The sequence below is a fragment of the Neomonachus schauinslandi genome, chromosome 1 (genome assembly GCF_002201575.2).
Source record: "Neomonachus schauinslandi chromosome 1, ASM220157v2, whole genome shotgun sequence".
In the NCBI taxonomy this organism is placed as follows: Eukaryota; Metazoa; Chordata; class Mammalia; order Carnivora; family Phocidae; genus Neomonachus; species Neomonachus schauinslandi.
This window is the reverse complement of record NC_058403.1, coordinates 3,545,020-3,566,151: the sequence shown is the minus strand read 5'-3', so window position 1 is coordinate 3,566,151 and position 21,132 is coordinate 3,545,020. Positions and strand designations below refer to the sequence as shown.

Below are 21,132 nucleotides of genomic sequence, written 5' to 3'. Positions count from 1 at the left end.
GAGAGCTGTGCCCGGAGACAGCAGGGACACTTCCGTCTCCCCGGGTGGGGGAGCCTGGCCTGGCTGCGTGCTCACTAAACACTTGCTATGTGCCTGACACTGTTGTTGGTACGTCTCATAAATTAACTCATCAGACCCTCCCAACAAGCCTCTAAAAAATGATCCTGTTAATTTTAACCCCCACTTCGCACATGAGTAAAATTAGGCACAGAATGTCTAAGTATAGCTCTCAAGGTCACACAGCTGGGAAGTGAGCTCAATATAGAGATCATCTAGAACAGAAGTGCAGTATCTCTATTTTGGAGATGTAATACATACACTCTTTGGCAGCACTCTGATTCCAGGGGCCCCACGGAGGTTCAGACTGTGCTTCGGTCTTTTCCTCTCTTTCTTTAGGCAAAGGGGGCAGGGAGGGGTGTCCACAGAGGGGCTGGGCCCCTGGACCCCACAGCAACAGCTAGGGGCACATGTGTGTATGTACCACGTCTCCAAAACACATGGAGGGAATACGTAGTACCTATGATGAGTACACAACTGGTCCTCATTATCCACGGATCCCTATTTGCAAATTCACCTACTCGCTAAAATTTATTTGTAGCATGAACTTTGCCAGCCGGAGTCCAACAAGGTGACGCTCTGCCTTCTTGTTTCAGCTCTCAGAGTGAAGGCAGATGTCTTCTCATGGCCTGTTGGGACCTCGCTTTACGCATTCTTGTGCTTTTTGTTGGTTTTGCTGTTTAGATGGTTCCCACGCACGGGGGGAAGCGCTGTCGGGTGGCCTGGGGCGAGCGGCTGTGACGCGCTGTGCACACGTGTACGTCCAGCCAGGGCTTACAGTGCTGGCTGTTGTGAGTCTGGTGTTCCTGCACCAACAATGTATATGAAATAAATGGTCTTTAAGCAGAAACACATACCAAGCAAGGTCATGTATTGATTCTTGATGAACTTGGTCAGGAGGCGCTCAGGAACCTGACCCTGTGTGTCCCCCAGTCTCAATGGCTCAGAGTTTCCTAATTCAGTGTCAGTGACTTTATGGAACACAACTACCTTGAATAGAGAATCCCACTGTCGCGTATTCAGTATATGGTAAATGTGTCGTGAATATAAGGAGTAGGTATGTGTTCTTAGGCTCTACCCATATTCTGGACGCAGCCATGCTGCTCTGCACACAGAAGGGGCTTTTCAACACGTCCCCGCCTGTTCCTGTCAGGACAAGAGAGCAGAGTCAGCTCTGTCCAGACTCTCCGGAAGGAGCCCACTGTGTACCAGGCAGCTCACGAAGATTCGTTTCAGTTCCCACTGCAACACGGCTAGGGATGGAATTAGTACCCGTGTTTTACAAACAGAAAGGCTGAAAATCTGAGAGATAGGAGAACCTCCCCGAGGTCACACACCAGCGATATCAGCCCACAGGTGCACTGTGACATGTCCTATTTTTCCCTCGGCCAAAAGGCTTCTCAGAGCATCTGTCTACCTGAGCCGGCCAGGCAAGGACTGCATGACCCTGGGGAGCCGGGAGACAGCGACAGTGGAATTGAGGGGCAGAACTGGACTTCCCCTGCCTCTGCTCCAGTTGGGGGCGACTGCTGCCAGACCCTGTGCACCAGCCTCCCCGCTCCCCCACCTGTGGGGTCCCACTGGAGCAGACACCACAGAGGGGACCAGGGAATTACCTCATCGCAGGAGGAGAAAGAGGAAGGTTGGCTTTTCTGATGGGGTGAGTTTGAATGTCACCAGCTGTTGTTCCAGGGGCAACGAGGACCCTAGGGTGGCCCACCTCAAGGAGGAGGTGGGGGGCAGCACTACCCCAAGCATGGTGGGGTGCCACAGAGTGACCTGCAAACTGCAAGAGTCAGAGTACCTGACACGGAGTAGATCTGCCAAGTCCCCCGGGCCCGTGGCGACGGCCAGGGCAGTTCTTCCAGAAGCCGCCCTCAGTTATCAAGATCGGCTCAGAACCCAGGGTTCCCTGCACTGGGGAGACCCCCGCCCAGGGAAGCGGGACTGGGGAGGGGGCATGAGGAGAGAACTCTGAGGAAGTACGCCCTGTCCCCGCACCTAGAGATGTGTGCCGAGGGGCCCGCAGCCTGAGGATGGGGGCCAAGGACCAGAAAATGCCTAAGGAGGGCATGAATCCAGGAGCTTGCACTGAACCCAGGGTGCAGGACGACCACGATGCCAGTGCTGGGGGCAGAACCCCGAACTCTCCATCCAGGGGTGTCGGGACAGAAGTGCTGTGCAGCGGGCTCAGGCTGGAGGTGGCATCGGGAAAGAAGGACAAGCCACAGAAAGATCTGCCCGTGTCCTCCCCCTGCATGCCCACCCCCGACCGAAGAATGCCAGGACCCTTCTGTGGAGACACACACTAGGTTTTGTGCCAAAACCCTCCCATAGGCTGGCTTGGCCTTGGTGGCAGTTGTCAACCTCCTCTTTGGACCCAGACTTCGGCACGTCGCCACAGCTGCTCGGGGGCGGAGGATGGGAAGCGTCGGAGCCAGCCCACCCCGCCCCACCCCTGCGAGGACGGATGGTGGTGCCCCGCACTCCTGCAAAAGCCATAGTCTGGGATGCATTTGGTAAAGGCGAGGCAATTTTGTAATTGCAATCTGAAATCAGACGTTACTGCAAGAGGTTTTCAGGGCTAAAGTCATTTGAGTTTCTATACAAATGATTGGGAATGGGAGCGATCGTGGATCGTGAATTCCCTCTTGCTGCTGGGGTGGTTTGCACCGGCTGGATGAGTTGTCCCCACCCCCCCCACACACACACTCACATCCTCACACCTGTATACACGCACACTCCCTCTCTCCCTCTGTCGCTCCACTTCTGTGTCAATGAAGCCAAAAGGAAATTTAGCAGACCTTAAGGGTTTTCTTTATTTGAAGAAACGTGTGTTGAACCAGTGAAAAGGATAAAAAGCAGATTAAGGAAAGCCAGGAACTCTGGAGACATGAGATGCGATGGTGAGTCTTCTTCATTTCCAAACACCCAGAGAGCCTGGTGGGTTCTCGGAAGGGACTCCTCTTAATAATGGCAATCTGGAAGTGTGAAATGCCAATGGGTGGGGACAGTGTCTGGGGGCCGAGGGAGCCCATGGCGACAGGCCCTGGGGGCTCCTGTCAACAGGCCCATGACCAGACTTCCTGTCCAAGGAGCTCCCTCCCGGGCCGGGGGCAGGAGGACACTTCTCGGGGGTCCATTCTCCCCCACTAACTGGCAATTGTCCAGAGAGACCCTTAGGTCTCTGCTGCGCTCTTTGGCTCACCCTGATGTTCTGAAACGGGGAAAGGAAAGCGACCGGCATGGGCAAGGGCACGCTGCCCATTTTGGGGGACGCGCTGGACCTGTCCTTGGTGTTGATAACTCAGGGTCGGAGACGCACTGTAGCTAAGGCGGGGGGGGACAACCAGACCCTGCCGGGGCAGCCCTGAGCAGGCCGCCATGGGCAGAACTTGTCCCTCGTGCTCACAGGTGAGGGAAGAGCAAGGCCCACGGGAGAAGGCCCACGTCCGCCCCGGCACCCGGCACAGCGCGTGGCACTTAGTGGCCCTGCCAACCCGTGGCTGCAGGACAGTCAGCTGGGCGGCGCCACCAGCTGGGCGGGGATCCAGGGGCGTGGCTGAGGTGACCCGCTCTCCGCGGGGGTCGCACAAGCCACCCTCTGAGCCGCCTTTTCCGGAGATGGTCCCCACTGGGCTCGGGGGCCCGGCCCCGATGGGGGCCAGACCTGGGGCCGGCTTGGGGCCCGCCTCGGCTCCCAGCCCCCGTCCCGCAGGACGTTACCTTCCACAGACATTGGGAAGAAACACCAGGGCACGTTGACGATAGTGTCGGAAAAGCAGCACTTGCGGGACGCACACTCCTGAGGGCTGATGCCCGGGTACCCGCAGTTCCTACGGGCGGACACTTCCATGACACACTGCTCCGACTCTGGAAAGGAGCAACACGGAGACTCAGTGAGGGCAGCTCAGCAACCGGCAATGTCTCTGTCCGTCCTCCCACGGGGATGAGGCTGGGTTCAGCCTCCCTGTGTTAGGAGGGGCTGCTGGACCACGACCCCCCAAGGACCGTCTAAGGGCTGGCGCCAGCGCCTGACCACCCATGGATCTGCACGGATGCTACAGGTCTGACGTCCTGGGGCCTTGGGAAACTCAGTTCACCTCTCTGGACCTGATATTCCCATCTGTAAAATGGGTGACCACCGTACTCTGATGAGAAGGGCGGTGAGCACCCTTTAAGCAGGTGAAGCATTTTGCTGAAGTCCTGAAAGCCAGCAATGCTTCCACCAGAGAAAGGGCCCTGCCTAAAAGCCAGCCATGTGTCTTGTCCCCTTCGGAGCCCAGGGAACCTGCAACGGCTGTGGCCGGGGGGCCGTGGGTGCCGGGCTCCATCCCCACGGCATGCTCTGCACACGCAACTTTCTTCTGTGCATGCCTTGGCACGAATAATCACCTTCTATTTTGCGAGTGTGCGCTGCCGTAAACCTCATCCTCAGAAGAACATCCTGGAAGTCTTAACTGAATCTCTTACCATTTGAGGCCTGTGAGCAGTTATGTGGAGAATGTCCTATTAACTGCCTTCATATCCCTTAAAAGCTCCTTCAGAAGTCGCAGCTTTACAGCTAAGAGAGGCCTGGGAGCTGTTTTTCCTTCTAATCGTACAAGAAACTGTGATGGCTTCTCACAGATGTCTGTGGGAGGGGCGAGTGGCTGACCCTTGGGGCTCCAGGTGGGGACAGCGGGCCAGAGGCCGCTGTCTCTTCCCTTCTGGCTGGCTGGAGTGGGGACGGGAAGAGGGCCACTTCCTCGGCCAGTTACCTTGCTTTGGAAGGGAGTGGAAACACCAGGGGACGTTGGGGACCGTGGAGTCAAAGCAGCATCCGATGCCGAAGCACGTCTCAGGGGTGACGCCCGGGAAGCCACAGTTCTTCCTGTTCTGGACTGCGATCCGTGAGCACTGGCAGGGGGCTAGGGAAAGAGCCTCGGTCAACCTGTCCCCCCATGGGACCCGCCTGCTCTCGGGGGCACTTTCGGACCCTTCCCCGGGTCCAACGGCCACACAGGGAAACCACAAAGTCTGATCTCTCCCAGATTTCAACTGTGCGACGTCTTGAGGAACAAACAGGGCTTTGCAGAAATTATTAGTTTAAAAAAAAAAAAAAAGGAAGGAAAGACTTCAGGAAATATGGCAGACGGTGGACCTCGGGAAAAGTCAAGAGGAAAGGTGACCAAGGTGGGCTCCAGATGCCCTGGGGGCCACCTGCCCCAGCCCCTCTCCCCAGCCGGCCCCCCAGCACCTGTGGTCACGGAAGGAGGCCTTTCCTGGAGGTCTCACACACCCCTGGGTGTTCCTCCCAAATGGCAGAAAAGGATGCACAAATGCAATCAGCCCACATCACGGAGCTCAGGATGCCTTTTTAGCTACTTCTGCTCTCCAGTGAGCCCATCATACCACCCTGTGGCTTTGAGGAAGACAAACAAGAACAGAGACCCACCAAGGGCAAGGGACTTGCATACGCCCATTGCATCTGGGGTTTCTCCCGGCTCGCGGGCCTGAATGCTCTGTTGCCCAGTCAAGGACACTGAGCTGCACAGGGCGACATACGGGTGGTCACTTACAAGGTTTCTGGGCCGCCACCAGGGAACACAGCCACTTGTCCCCCAGGACGAGGAGCACGGCCAGGAGCTGGACGCTTCGAGATCCCATGTCCACGCCACACTCTGGGGCCGCCTGCAGAATGCGCACCGCCCACTGCCATGAGCTGTTTTATAATGTCCTCTCTGTTTGCTCAGCAAACTCAAATAACTTTTCTCTGTCCCCTGTAGCACCAACCCCTCGGGTCCTTTGTTGGGAAAAGGAGCTGAGATAGGCCACTGGGCGGGAGACCGAGTGGCCGTGCCTATAGGCAAGGCTTCTGGCAGGAGCTCCCGTGCCGTCCCGGGGCCAGGAGCCAGGTCTCACCAGGATGCCAACGTGGAAAAGCGGCCACATGCACATCTGGCACTGGGCAGCCCCAGGTTCACACCCAGGAAGGGATAAGCCTGGTATGTCTCCTGATAAAGTACGTGGTTATCACATGATTTTTTTTTTTTTAATATTAGACCCAAGGTTACTGGGGAAAACGACCAAGCCGGCAGAGGCATAGAGAAGACCCCACCTCAAGGTGGTCGTGGATGCCTCTGCCAGCCCCTAGTCTTCTGTGTCTCCTTGGCTCCGTCTTGGGGAGGGGCTGCTCCCCGTGGGCATGAGGCTGGTGTGTAAAAATCACAAGCTTGTTTCAGCAACCCCCGAAATGCCTCTGTTTTTCTTCCATGGGAGCCCTGTGTGTTTCCTAAAGACGTAAGCATGACCATGCGCAGGGGTGCAATGCTCCGGGGCAGAGTCCATGGATGGGATGGGGGAGAGGGGAGAGGAGGCACAGGGAGGCACCCCAAGGGACAAAGAGGGAAGATTTGGGGCAGAGAGGAGGCCGTGAGCCCCCACCGCCTGATGCCTTACAGGAGGGGCCCCATCTGTAAATCGCAGGTTGAGCAGCCAGGGACCCAGAGATGCACAGAATCCAAAACCCAGCGTTCTCGGGGTCCAGAAAGCTTCTGCCTGACCCACTCCAGCCCCTCCAGTCCAGGTCCCTGACCCCCTGGGCAGCCACCACATTCCTTGAAATCTTGGAAAGTCAACTTTCCCCATCCCATGTCCCCGCCATCCTTGGTCACCAGCAAGACATAAGGGTCCCGAGTGACCATTGTCTCCCCACTCTGCTTCCTCTCCCTGACCTGCTACCCACTTCCTCCCACTGCCCCCATCCTGGCCCTTCCAGGAGTCCTGCAGAACCCCCTCATCCATGCCGAGCCCCTGGTCTCTCCCCCTCACCCCCGGCACCAGCAGAAGCCTGTGCCTTCCCAGACACGCTTCCCTTCCCGGACACGCTTCCCTTGTGCTCATCCCAGGAGAGGTGCTCAGGCCCCACCCAGGGCACCAACTGTCCACACGGTGCTTCTGTACGAGTTAGAAAAAGGCTCACTTGCTTCAAGACAAGTTACTTGGAGCTGTGGGCAAATCATGATAATAGATGCAACATCTCCCATGTCAGCGGCGCCCTACCTGAGTGCGGAGCTATGCACAACACAGCCTCCGAGACTGTGCTCAGTGGCCGCGTGCCCATCCCAGGGGCTCAGGCCGGGGGGCTGGGTGCTGGCCTTCTGCCCCAGCGTCTCCCCGTGCATGCAAAACCATGCTCCTCAGGGATGCAGGCTGTGTACTGGACGACTTCCGATGCCCCTGCCGCCCTGTCATCTCCTGACCTTCAGCCTGTCGATTTCGTTAAGGATTTAGCACTGAGTTCAGTGTCCCTTGTCATGCCACAACCTAGCAACATCCCAGATGGCTTCTGCATTCCAGTGAACAGTTCATCCAAATTCATAGCCACTTGGCTTTTCATTTCGTCCTCATCTCTAGAAACATCCGTCCCTACTCCATGTCTGCTACGTGTCTCCCACAACCACACTTGGAACTCATCCTCTACTCAGAAAGAAGACATGCTAATGTGCTTTCTGTTCAGGATGTCCTAAGCGTCTAACATCTTCTCTGTTACTCCCACCACACCTGTTCTTCAAATCCTAAGGCCCTCCACTGCCTCAATCCCTCTCTTTCCCTCTGTGAGCACCATCATGCCCGTCCCTTCCACCCTCCCTCTTTCCCAGCCTGGTCCGCACGGTCCCCACTCTATCTGCTCCTCCCGCTGTCCTGGTACGCAGCGTGCACCCATCTGCTTGCTGTCTCCAGGGCCAGCCCCACAGCTGAGCCCGCCTCACACACGCCTCTGACTATAGCCACTGTCGATGCAGGGTCTCAGACGGATCCTGGCTCTCACTGGCATTATAATCCTTCTTTGAAGCTATCCTTCTCCACCCCCTCTCACTACCATTCTGCAAACTTTGGGGGGTGATACTGTCTATGAGTTCACAGAGAAAACAGAAATCATCAATGGGAACGTCCTCAGATATCACCCGTGTGGACCTCTGCTTCTGACTATGATGGAGAGACTGGTACCAGACTCTCCCTCCCCGGCATAAGAAACTGGAACTATGTGACAGAGCATGCCCAGATGCTGAGCAACAGGCAGAGGCCGGCTGAGAGAAGGAGGCAGTGCAGGAGTCCCTCGGTCACCCTGTGCTCTGCCTGGAGCTACCGTCTGGACCACAGCCCAGCGAGGCGACCGCACCGAGCAGGCAGGCTCGCTGGGCTGTGGGGACGGATGCTGGAATTAGAAGCCACGGAGGCAGTGGATTTTCAGGGTAGGGGCCCAGAGAAGAGGGCGCTCCAGAAATATGAGTGGTGGTCTCTCTGGGGTTTTAGTCAAAGACTTAGCTGCCCCTGAAGACAAGGGCAGGTGGCAGAAGCTGCCAGGAAAGAACATGCACTTGGGAGGGGAGAACGTAGTGGGGCAACCACAATACAGAAATCGTCTGAGCTCTGACCGCCATGGGGAGAAGGCTTACTGGCCAGGTGGGGCATTCAGGAGGGACTCAGAAGGCCACGTCATGTCTTACTCAAAATACCACAGACACGGTGCCTTAAAGAGCTGACATTTGTCTCTCACAGTTCTGGAGGCTGGAAGTCCAAGATCAGGCTCCCCACATGGTCCGGTTCTGGGGAGGGCCCTCCTCCTGGTCTGCAGACACCACCTTCTCACTGTGTCCTCACCTGGTGGAGAGAGAGAGAGAGAGAATAAGCTCTCTGGTGTCCCACCATGAGGACTCCATCCTCAGGACCTCACCTAACCCTAATTACTTCCCAAAGGTCCCATCCCCAAATACAATCATATTGGGCGTTAGGACCTTAACAGATGAATTTTAGGGGTACGCAAACATTCAGTCCACAATATGCCATAAAAGTAGGCTTGATCTAGTTCTAGAGGAAAGGCACTCTGTGCGTATTCTAGCATAATGGTAAAACAAGTCTTGAAAGAATCAGGTTCACCTGGCAACCAAATTAACTGCCCAGCAGAACAAACTCAGCAATTTACTAAGGGAGACAATAAAACCCAGACACATGACATTGCATCCATGATGTTTCACACAAAACCAGACACCACCAGATGTGTGAAGAAGCAGGAAAACATGACCCATAGTCATTAGAAAGACCAGTGAATAGAGATAGACCCAGAAGCTGCATTTAACTGCTCAAACATTTAAAGAAACACAAAAATATAATGAGAGAACACATTTAAAAATCTGAATGGAGAATAGAAACTAGAAAAGAAGCAAGTGGAAATTCCAGACATGAAAACACAGTATCCGAAAGGAAAAAATCCACTGTATGGGCTTTAGATTAGATACTGTGGAAGAAACAGCTGGTTTATCAGAAGCCAGCGCAGTATAAATTCTCCAAATTGAAGCAGAGAAAGGGGGCTGAACACAATGAACAGAACTTCAGGGCCCCAGGGGGACAGTGTCAAGGGGTCTAACAGACTTGTAATTGGTGTGCCAGAAGGAGAGGAGAGAATAAGTATTTGAAAAAATAATGGACTATCTTGGGGGGGGAAACTTGATGAAAAACATAAACCCATATATCTTAGAAGCTCAATAAACTCCAAGCAAGATAAATACAAAGAGAACCATATCAAGGCAAAGCATGATCATATTGTTGAAAATAAGTGATTAAAAGAATTCTTACAGCCCCTGAAGTTCCCCACATTCAGGGCAACGCAGCTGACTTCTCGCTGAAACGGTGCACACCGGAAGAACAGAATGATGATTTTTAAGTGCTGGAAGAAAAGAAACCAACTGTTATAAGGTCAGAATTTTATACTCAGTGAGAGTATCCCTCAATGATAAAAGCAAAATCCTCTTTTAAAACATGGATTTTGTTTTTTCAGAGCAGTGCTGGGTTCACAGCAAAAATGAGCAGAAGGCACAGAGATTTCAAAATACTTTTTTTTTTTAGACAAACAAAAACCCCGAGAATTGGCCACTTGCAAACCTGTTGCCTGAGAAATTTTCAAGGCCGTTCTTGTGGCTGAGGAGGGCATGAGTCCCACAGGAGGTGCCACCACTTCCCACCTGGCCGGGTGCCACGCAGTCCGGTCGGCGAGGCTTCTCCCTTGGTTTGCAGCAACTGTCTCCCATCTAAGGTCTCAGCCACAGACAAAAGTTTGGGGTTTGGGCCCCAACCAGACAAAAGCTTGCTTCCTTAATTATCTTTAAAAAGTGCAACTCTATATATGTCACTCCCTTGCCACCCCGCGCTCCCCACAACCTGTAGGGTAAAGACCAAGTACAGGTTCCTGAGTATGAAAAGCAAGACTCTGTAGGAACTGGTCCCTCCACCCCATCACCAGCACCACTCTCTTGTGCTACTGGGCCTCTGACAGTGTAAGAACTTGCTCTTCTCTAGACGCACCCTGACCGTTCAGCCTGCCCGTCCTTCAGCTCCTAACTCAGGAACCACCTCTTCCAAGAAGAATTCACTTTCTCCAGAGTGAGGACAGGCACCCTTCACCCCCCACACACACCCTGGTTCACCTAGTTCGCAACACCTGCACGGGAAGTGGATTTCTACATTCCTTATTCCTTTATTGATTGTACGAAAGAGAACAGCTAACACACATTGCAGGCTGACTTTGTGCCAGGCGATCTTCTAAGGATTTCACATGCTCTATCTCGTTTAATCCCTACAACAATCCTGAGTCAGAGCTAAGATTTCACCCCCATTTCATGGTCTGTAGAGGTAAAAGGATTTGCCCAAGTAACACGGCAAGTTCGTGTAGGGTGAGATGGAGACCTCGCCTCACTCACGTTGTATCCCGGAAACCTGACCTAGTGTGCTCACATGACTGGGGGCGGGGCATGGACAAATGGGTAACACCCCGGGAACCGAGGCAGACACTTGTCACCTTGTGTTGCCTCTTACCCAAATCACCTTCTGTAATTCATGAAACAGTATCTAAATATGGATATATGCAAATAAACTAGGCAAGCCTCCTCCTGTCTCCTGATTAGTGTCCTCATCTGTAAAAGGAGAGGTGGAAAAAGGAATTTTAAATGCTTTTCAAAGTCTCACATGCCTTTTAAAACCTGAGTCGTATAAATATCTCGTTACAGTATCATCAGGGGAAGACGTATTTTTATTTCCAACATTTACATGCATAACCACACCAAATCCAGAAAGGCAGAGGTCCCCTGCCAGCCTTCCCAGCACTGTAAGTTTCTGGTTTGGTTTCTGCAGTTTAGTCGTGCTGCTCAATAAGGTGGGTAAATAACAGAATCTTTTAAAGCCCAGGACTAAATGTATCTACATAATAAAGAACGTGGCCAAAGCTGGGAGAAGAAATAAGCAAATCAACTGATGCTGATGGGAATTTTGATACTGAATCTGGGAGGGAATGACATCGGAAATGTCTTGATAAGTTATATTTGAGGGATATAACTGGACAGACATAAATTTTAGCACATTTTTCAGGGTGTTGTGTGATGAAATTCCTCCTTGAACTTCTCTGAGAGATTTTCATCAAGGTTTAAATTACTTTAAGGTGTCTCTTTGGTGTCTGAGTGGGTGTTCTGTTTTGTTTTATTTGGCACCATGCTGAGACAAGCCGCGATCCGGCCAATCTTAAAACTTAAAAATGTTTGAGGGGTGCCTGGGTGGCTCGGTCGTTAAGCGTCTGCCTTCGGCTCAGGTCCTGATCCCAGGGTCCTGGGATCGAGCCCCGCATCGGGCTCCCAGCTCGGCGGGAAACCTGCTTCTCCCTCTCCCTCTGCCTCTCCCCCTGCTCATGCTCTCTCTCTCTCTCTCTCTATCTCTGTGTCTCAAATGAATAAATAAAATCTTTTAAAAACGTGACTCTGTCCTAGGAGCCTTTGATACCTTCCTGTAAGTTCCATGCTGGATTTGCCAAGTGTGTCTCTCTCTTATTAGCTGATGTTCCTATCAGGGTCGCAAGCATTGAACATTTCCACCGACCACCCCTCCCCACACTCAAAAAGAAAGGCGAGGGAGTTTTCTTAAACTAACAATATCCTTCCCAGTGACCCTACAAATAAGATCTTAAACCACAATTTGGCTTCAAGAACCGGTTCCTGGTCTAATCCTTAGATCAACATTTTCTGAACAGAATCCTGTTACTGTTTGGAAATTATCCAGAAGCAATGGAAGCCTCCAAGTGCACGACCAGTCACAGAACAGAAAGCCTTGTGGATCAAAGCCACAGAGAATGGAAAATCAACGTACACCATGTGTGAAAATCACGAGGCAGGAGAAGTGGCAGGTTAATGCTTTGCCGGGAGTGCAGGTGGGTGGAAGGACCACATACCTGGACCCTGGGTAATGTTCTGTCCCGCTCTCAGCCTTCCCACCAACGCAGGGTACCCAGGACCAGCAATGGTGCTTGAGCAAGGGGCTGGGACACGGACGGCACCAGGGGCCACCATGCCTGAGCTCTATCAGAGAGACTCAGGGCAAGCATTGCCGGCCCAGCTGGAGCCCATGGTGACCCACAGGGCAGCCGTGACATTAGTCTGTGTTTCTGGGGCTGACACATGGGCCTGATTAGGGCCATGACAGGGGTAATTGATGGGTCCCTGATTTAGAGATATCAGAGTTTTCAGCCTGGACACTCACAGTCTGCTTCCAATCGCTTGGCCTTTCCATCCCTGCCTATCTATAGTACATTTCTGCTCATTCCTTTCTTTTTATTGTGTAACACATCCTACAGGTTACCAGCTGTCTACATTTAAGACATCTCAGGAGCGCCACCCACATCCACAGGCCACAAGCTTCCCACTCTCTGTACTTGACACATTTTCAGTTTCGCATATTGCATTTGTTTTCCTACCATTATCGACAGATTGACCAGTCTCAGATGTAGAAGATGATCATGACACCTCCCCTTTGGTGATCTGCATCGATTAGGGCTCCTTGGTAGCAAGGAACAGACACCAGCTGTCACGGGCTGAATTGGGCTCCCACCAAATTCATCTGTTAAAGTCCTGACCCCCAGTAATCAGAACGTGACTTGATTTAGAGATAAGATCTTTCAAAAGGTGATTAAGGTAAAAGGAGGCCAATAGGGTGGGCCCTGATGCAGTAAGACTGGTGTCTTAGGACACAGACATGCACAGCGGGACGCCCATGGGAGGATGTGGGGAGAAGGCTGCACACATGGACGGGCGGAACCAGCCCTGCCAACACGTGGATGTTGGACATCCAGCCTCTGGAGCTGGGAGACGATAAATGTCTGTTGCTGAAGCCACACAAGGTGTGGTCCTTCGCTGCCGGGGATGGTAGCCACTGACTAACACACCCACTCACATTGAAGGAGAAAGCGGGGGAGCGGTTAGTATCCGGAGCCCCAGCCCCACCAGCCTCAGGGTCAGCACGTGCTTCCACACTGCCCTGGGCCCTCTCCATCGTCCTCCCCACCGCTCCACCCCTGGAAGCTCCTCTGTCACATTCTGAGATTCCGAGTCTAACGAAGATACAACTCTCTCCCCCGCTGGCTGTCTACCTAGGAGATCCCCAACTCCCCCCGAAACGTGGAGCTCCCCCCACGAGAGAGGTCTGAACTTTTGTCTGAAGTCCTTGAAGGACATGGAAAGTTCTAGGAGGTCTCCTGAGTTTCCGCTTTCCAGGCTGGTAGAAGATGGGCAGGATGGCACAGACAGCTTTGCCAGGTGTTAAATGGGTCAGGCTGGCGTTTCAGCTTCATGCCTAGTAAAACCAAGCCAACTTTAAACAGACACATCACTCCATTGCATTGCTATGAGGTGGAAAGCCTGTTTCTAAAAGCAAAATAGAAAATATATAAAACTTTCCACTGCCAAGCAATGTATTTAAAGACAGCAATTATCACGATGGCCTCCTCTCTTCTGAGGGAAATCCAATGGTGCAAGTTGCAGAGGGCTTGCCCCCAAATGGCCACCCTCAGCCCAGCTTCCCCGGGCCCTTTAAGAGCCAAGTGTGTGTGTGTGCGTGTGCATGTGCGTGTGTGTGTGTGCACGCATGTGCATGCGCATATGCACATGCATGAGAGACACATCCTTCCTTGTGCCTTATCGGCAGAACTGTTCCCACGAAAGCACTTTATTGTTACAGCTGCCTGTTCCCACCCCTCTCCCCAAGGTGCCTCAAGGACTCAGGGGCTTCAGGCAGCCGCCAACTGGCCACCCGGGACTCTCGCTGCTGGGAGAGGGGGCCTGGAGGGGGGCTGGGAGGGGGCCAGGAGTGGGCCAGGACGGTGGTCTGGAGGGTGGCCTAGAGGGGCCAGGAGGGGCCTGGGAGGGGGCAGGGAAGGGGCCAGGAGGGGCTGCGAGGGGGCCAGGAGGGGCCAGGAGGGGGCCAGGAGGGGCCTGGAAGGGGGCCGGGAGGGGCCCAGAGGGGGCCTGGAGGGTGGTGGTCTGGAAGGGGCCCTGGGGGGGCCAGGAAGGTGTCCAGGGGTCCACCCCACAGGATGTGATGACTTCTCTGAATTCCCAGCCCTGAGGGCACAGCCCCTCACATTGTCGTTGGGCCTCTCTGTCCTGCCAGCACCATCCATTCTCTCTTTGAACCCAAGGAGGAAGTCGCACGTCCCCAGTGCCCCCTGCCCCAGCTCCAGCCTCTGCACCTGCTCATGCAGCCTCAGCCTTCACCCCTTGGGCTCCACAGCCCACCCAGCAAAGCTTCAGGGAGCTGGGGCTACCAAGGGATGGAGGGACCAAGGGATGGAGGGACACATGCCGGAGACCTGCCCTGAGCATTCCTTGAGGCCCTCGGGTCCTGGAGCTCTTGGGGTGCGTCACCCATTGGCTCTCTGTCAGGGCCCCCCGCACTGGCCGCCCTACTGTTTTCTCTCCCTCCCCTTGGCTGCAGCCTCCTAGCGGATGCTTGGGGAGGTTGCAATTTTCCACAAGGACCGAGTGGCCTAGACCACTCCCTGTGTCCCACCTCCCCGGCAGGGACAGAAGGACGTGGGTCCCCATCAGCCTGAGGTAGGGCCATCCCGGCAAGAATCCCCAGGCTCTCTCTAGGTCTGCGGTCCAGACGGTGGAGCCAAGATCATGCACCCGCACATCCTGGACGGCCCATGGTGGATGGCGGACCCGGATTTCTCTCCGTGTCACATGCTGGGAGGGGGAGCTGAAGCCACTAGCCAGCCCTCCCTCGCTGGGGACCCACCTAGTCAGTCACCTTGTCACCTGGCTGGGGCCCCCGACCTGATGCATTCGCCAGGAGAAAGGCCCGTCCCTGCTGGGCACCCCCCGCCACGGGAGCACTTCAAGTCACGGAGCCCCCGGTCTGCACGTCATGGAAAGTGTCGCCAACACCACACAGCTCTGGGGTGGGGGTGGTAAAGGGAGACATCTCATGATCAAACTCCCCACCGTGTCAGCCCCACCAGAGACCTCATCTATTCAGTGCGTTAGGGCACCTGTGCACAGGAAGGAACAAGATGGGGGTTGCTCTAGCCGCCCCCCCAAGCTTCCTCTCATTGCATCCTTGAAATTATCAGTAAGCCTGTGATCCATGAGGGTGGCCGGGCCGGTCGGGCTGTGGGTCCGTTCACACAGGCGAGCTGGTAAATATTCTCGGCCCCATTCTCGTCAGTTACGGAGGGGAGACAGGGGATGAAGATAAGGATAAAGGATCATTCGGAAGGGAGCTGGTTTCGAGAACAAAGACATGCCTTTTGACTCCCCCGACACCTCCCTCTGTTGCTGCTCGCTTCTGATGCTGAGCCCGAGGTTTCCAGCCGAGAACCTGAGCCGCACAGATGGCTTAGGGAGAAGTTGCCAGGTGCAGAGGCGGGAACAAATGAATTGCCCGCATTCCTTTAACAGCTCAAGGGCCCGGCCTGGAGGACTCAGCCTAAGCGGTTTCACGTTGGGTGAGAGTGTGCCCCCACCCGTGGTAGCTGGGCCCTGGTAATGTGCTATCAAGGAAGGGGAACCCCAGCCAACAGTGCTCTAACCCATCAGAACATTTGGGTTGACTCAACATGAAGTCTCAGGGTGGGTGAGTCAAATCATAGCTCAGGGATGTCAGGGCTCTAGTTCTATGGCTTTTCCTCATTAGCACAGAACGGCTGCTCGAAGCACTGCATCGTACTCTCACACCACACATCCAAAGGCAGGCCGCAGGGGCTGGCCAGGGCAGCAAGAGGGAGCTCTTCTTCCAAGGAGGAAAAGTCATTCCCCAGAGCCTCCAAGTAGATGCCCTGCTGCCTCATGAGTCAGAACGAAGTCCTAGAGACTCCTCCAGCTGAAAGAGTGGCCCCCGCTTTTTATAGACTGGAAGTCAGGTAAGAAATAAGGTGGGGAATGAGTAGCAGGTCCCCAGAAAACAGGCCTGGTGCTCCCTGTCAGCGGGGAGAGCCCATCTGCCTGGCGCTGGGGGCCAGAGCAGCTGTACTCCCCAGGACGCTCGAGCTGCCCGCCACAATCTAACAGCCTTGTGCGCTGACACCAAGTGCTGGCACACACACCTCATTCCCTCCTCTGAGCCCGCGCCTCCCCGAGGTGGGGTGAGCCCACGTAGGACGAGAGGCCACATGTGGAAATGGTGTACCTCCCTCTCCAAGAGAGGACAATCATTTGCAATTTTTTAAAAAGAACTGAAAGCACGAGTAACATTCATCTCCTTTAATCGTTAAGCCATTTTTGAGTCCAGGGGTGTGTGCCGTCTGTCCAGGAGCCGAGGCACAGATGCGGGGGGCCCCGAGTGCCTGCCGGTGACGTGGCTGGGCTCCCGGCTGCCGGCTGAGGCCATTGCAGCTCCTGGCGCGTCTAGAAGGAGCATTCCTCTGAAGGGTGAGGTGTGAGAAGGAGACACAGGCAGTGAAAACTCCACGGTTTGTTCACTTGTGAATAACTACAGAGATGCCACTTGGAAGCACCAAGGGGAAAAGTCCTTAGAAAACACTCCCCGCCTTCCTATTTCAGCTGCTCTCTCCAATCCCACCCAAGCAGGGATAAAGCGCTACCAGGATCCTTCACGGGCTTGCACTCAGTGATGTGAAGAAACACAGGGACAAATCGGGCTCCTTGCCCAGCGGCCTCCCAGCCTGGTCTTTGTGTCCCCAGCCCGACATCAGCCTGATGCAGGCTGGACCACCTCCCCACGCTCGCCCGCGGCCCCTGGTGCGGGTACAAACACAGCTGGCCGTGCAGACTAGGGCCCCGCGCTCCCATGAGGTTTTCTCCCTAATCCTACACCTTCAGACCCCACAGAGCCTCCCTGGCCATACCGTCAATAGTGTTGTCCACGGCCACAGGGTGGAAGCACCACGGGACTCCACGAACAGTGTTGTCGAAACAGCAGCCTTTGGCTTTACACTGGGAAGGCGTGATACCCGGAACGCCACAGTTTGTTCTGTGGTGGGGGGCCACCACACACGTCTCTGGAGGTGCAGGGGGCAAGGGGGAGGGTAAGTCGCTGGCTGACGTCCATCTTCCCTCTCCAGTTGAACCAGCAGCCAGCCGGTGCCATGGATGGGGACTTAGGGCTCAGGCTACAAGAGGGACATCCCAGCCTCATCTCCTTCAGCTCAGGGCAAATGCAAGGTGCCCGGGATTTGCAAACTTTACACCTACCTACGTAATTTATCCATGCATTCGTTCACTTCAACAAACAATCCTTTAGCTTTACTCAATCAATAAATATCTGTGGAACACCATTTGTGTGTGCTAGAAACAGAAATTAGCACCGCAAAAGTAGACAGTGAAGGTCGCTCAAGGACCGAGCTCATGTTGGGTCCCGTGCCAGGGGATGCACCCAGAAATTAAAAATAGAGAAGTCTTGGTTAAGAAGCTAACAGTCTAATGGAGGAGAAGAGCAAGTGAATGGAGGCCACCATGAGGCCACCCCACTGCACTGAAGGCAAGCACAGGAGGGACGAGGACAAGGCAGAGAACAAAGCGAGGAGGGCTTCCTATGGGAGGAGGTTACCAGGTGGGGATGAAGGACACGATGGGTGTACCCTGCAGAGGGAGCAGGTGTTCAAAGGCAGTAGAGAAAGAGCAAGGTGTATTTTAGGAGGTGTAGTCCGTTTGTAGGAAAGACAGAGGCTGGGGTGGGTGGATGCCTTCAACCTCTCAGCAGCTTTAACCCGGGGTTGGGGGGTGGGGGATGGTGGGAGCCAGGATGGTGGAGAACACGCGGGTTGGGGGGAGACACGCTGGGGAGGCAGGGCTGCCGTGTGGTCTACACACGGGAACTGAAGGGGCTGAACCCCGTTAACCCAGCCAGGCATTGAGAAGGCGAGCCCACGCGGGAGCTGCCCTCCACGGGCTTCTGCGTTCCCCTCCACGGATCGCCTCAAGCTTTCTCTGAAGGAGGAGTCTGTGGCTTCGCGGGAAAGGCCTGGCCCATCTCCCACCCACCGGCTGGGGGGCCTCTGCAGGACTTCAGCCTCCCCGCGTCTGGCTCCCCACCAGAGAGGGAAGGTGGCGTCGCCCACCCACAGGGCAGTTGTGAAGTTGGGAGGAGCTGTGCGTGCGTGTGTGCATATGTGTGCATGTGTGTGTGTGTGCTCGTGCATGCTCAGACACGGCTCTGTGTCCTGTCCACCTGCCGGAGGAGGAAGCGGCAGCTGGGGTGGGACGGGGTTCCAGGTTTCCGAGCTCTGTCCACCCATTTACCGGCACAGGACGGACCTAGACGGGAACGGTCTCTACCGGGCTGTGCTTGCAATCGAGTTTCTGGATGCCTTGTGACAGATTGCTAACGCACAGAGAAGGGGTGAGCCTCGGGCCAGGGGGCCGAGCGGGGTCGGCCGGGGAGAGGGATCCACAGCCTGGCCTGGGGGCGGCCGCGTGGCCCCACTCCCAGCATCCTCCACGGCAGAGCCGCGTCTTCTCCAGGCCCAAAGCCCGCGTGTCCTTTCCGGCCTTAGCCTGTCCCTGCCTTGGGGGCATTCCCAGTGGCCACCTGGTGCCTCCGTCGTCCCTCTCCCTACACCCCTTTCTTCATCGTTCTCCATCGGGTCCTCGAAAGGTACCCCAAGATGCACGGAAACCACGGTTCCTCTCCCCCTCCTCAAACCTCTGTGGAAATCCTGGTTTTGAAAACCTGGGAAACTACAACAGCATCTACTGAAAATAAATAATACTTACTGAGCACAGGGTAGCTCGCAAAGCGCTCTCTGAAGGCCTTGTCCCGCCCCAAGCCCCTTGAGCCGACGTCCCGGTCCAGGGGCTGAGATGGTGGCTCAAGGGAGAAGGGCACTCTGTCGCTTGTGGCACCACGGAACCCACACACCGGGACCGCAGAGCCTGCGGGCGTCCTCGGGGGACGCTCGTCCACGGAACGAGCCCTTGGGCATCTGGGCGACTTTGACCAGAGGGAGGCCGGCTTGGACGTCTGGGGAGCTGTTCTCCCACCTCCGAGACCGCCCCTTGAGATCTGGCGCTCAGGGCGTCAGTGCCGGACACAGCGAGCAGGGCGCCCATGTGCTCACAGAGGTGCTCAGAGCCTCCGTGGCCATGGCCCGGATGCTGCTCTCCACGGGCCTTCACCCTCCCAAATCCTCCCAGGGCCCAGCATGGCGCTCGGCTCAAACACATGGTCTGTGGTTCAGGCACCACCAGGGGGGCTGATGCGGGAGGGGGGCCGCCTACCGAGCTTGCCCTGGGCCAGGGAGCTGAGGGTCAGCACACACGCCAACACCAAGACGCAGATCACCCTGGGCTCCATGGCGGCCGTGACCTTCCTCTCTGCTCCAGGGGAGACCACGAGTCAGGGACGGGACCCTGTGCAGGCCCTGCACTTTATGCGCAGGCTCTGTTTGCCTCAGGAGTGTTAGGTAACATTTGCCTAAGGAGGGATCCCCCAGTCCTCCATTCCAGGTAATCTCCACTGATTAAAACGAGTTTGCTGATAGGGGCAAGTGCTGAGGCACGTAATCATCCTGAATGAAGGACTCGAGGTTCAGAAAGTCCCTCCTATCCCTTGGGCCTGACCAGATCGCTAACCGCAGCGGAGGTCCTCCTGCAGATGTCAACATTACACTCATGGAAGGGTGACTCATGGGAGAGCTGGCCCCAGAAGGCACGGTTGTGTCAACAGTGGCTCATGGGGTCGCCCTCCACGGCGGTCCGACTCGGAGCCGATGGGGTCCGCCCACCAGGCTGTCCTGTCAAGGGCGGCGGGCCAGTGGCCTTCGACTATTTGGAGAACCCAGGTCTGGGGGAGGGCCGTGGCCGCACAAGAGGGTCAGGAAAGGAACAGGCTCGCACCCCCTCTCCCCCTTGGTCCCTGGGCCCTCGGACTGCAAACTCCATCTTTTCCGGGAGTTCCGTCTGTTGGGCATTCCCATGGCCACGTCGTAGGTCAGCAAATGTGCCTCACGGGAGAAACGTGGCTCATCCGGAGGGGTTCTCCCTCCAGTTGGCACTGACATTGAAAACTCAAGAATGGGGCGCCTGGGTGGCTCAGTTGGTTAAGCGACTGCCTTCGGCTCAGGTCATGATCCTGGAGTCCCGGGATCGAGTCCCGCATCGGGCTCCCTGCTCGGCGGGGGGTCTGCTTCTCCCTCTGACCCTCCTCCCTCTCGTGCTCTCTGTCTCTCATTCTCTCTCTCTCAAATAAATAAATAAAATCTTAAAAAAAAAAAAAAAGAAAACTCAAGAATGGGGCACCTGGGTGGCTCCATCAGTTATGCATCTGACTCTTGGTCCCGGCTCAGGTCGTGATCTCGGGGTCGTGGAATCAAGCTCTGCTTTGGGCTCTGCACTCAGCTGGGAGTCTGCTTGAGATTCTCTCTCCCTCTGCTCCTCCCCATCTCCCCCCCAAAAAAAGGGAAAAAAAAGAAAACATGAGAGTGTCCAACATCCTACCTAGAGGAAGTGTGTATTTCAACTTATTTACCTAAATTAATTTTTCTGGTTTTCTCTTTCCCTCTACAGCACAGTCCTTTCAAAAATGAGGCTGTATATGTAAGAGCAACCGCTGAACTGACCGAGCAGAGGGGCTCCTCCCCGCCTCTCCCTGTTTCAGGCCCCACAGTAAGGCCCCCTCGGCCTTATGCTTCAAGGGTAACCTCGGGCCAGCCCTCCCCTGGCCCCACCAGGTCCAGTTCCGTTCTCTGAGCCCTTGCTGTCCCCAGCCCATGGAGTGGTCTGCTGCCACACCACGTGGAGCATGCCTGTCCCCCAGGAG

General features: G+C 55.3%; 2 protein-coding genes across 2 annotated transcripts; both read right to left on the bottom strand.

Moving 5' to 3' along the window:
- Positions 1-3,236: 3,236 nt before the first annotated feature.
- TFF2 (trefoil factor 2) lies at positions 3,237-5,708 on the bottom strand. The gene is made up of 4 exons (XM_021679194.1): positions 5,619-5,708; positions 4,818-4,967; positions 3,784-3,930; positions 3,237-3,274 (listed from the first exon to the last, which is right to left on the bottom strand). The coding sequence occupies exons 1-4, from the start codon at positions 5,704-5,706 to the stop codon at positions 3,237-3,239; spliced, it is 423 nt and encodes a 140-aa protein (XP_021534869.1). The 5' UTR covers positions 5,707-5,708.
- Positions 5,709-17,183: 11,475 nt separating this feature from the next.
- On the bottom strand, positions 17,184-19,668 carry TFF1 (trefoil factor 1). Its single transcript, XM_021679193.1, has 2 exons — positions 19,593-19,668; positions 17,184-17,374 (listed from the first exon to the last, which is right to left on the bottom strand). Exons 1-2 carry the CDS (start codon positions 19,666-19,668, stop codon positions 17,184-17,186), a joined length of 267 nt encoding a protein of 88 aa, XP_021534868.1.
- Positions 19,669-21,132: the final 1,464 nt, after the last annotated feature.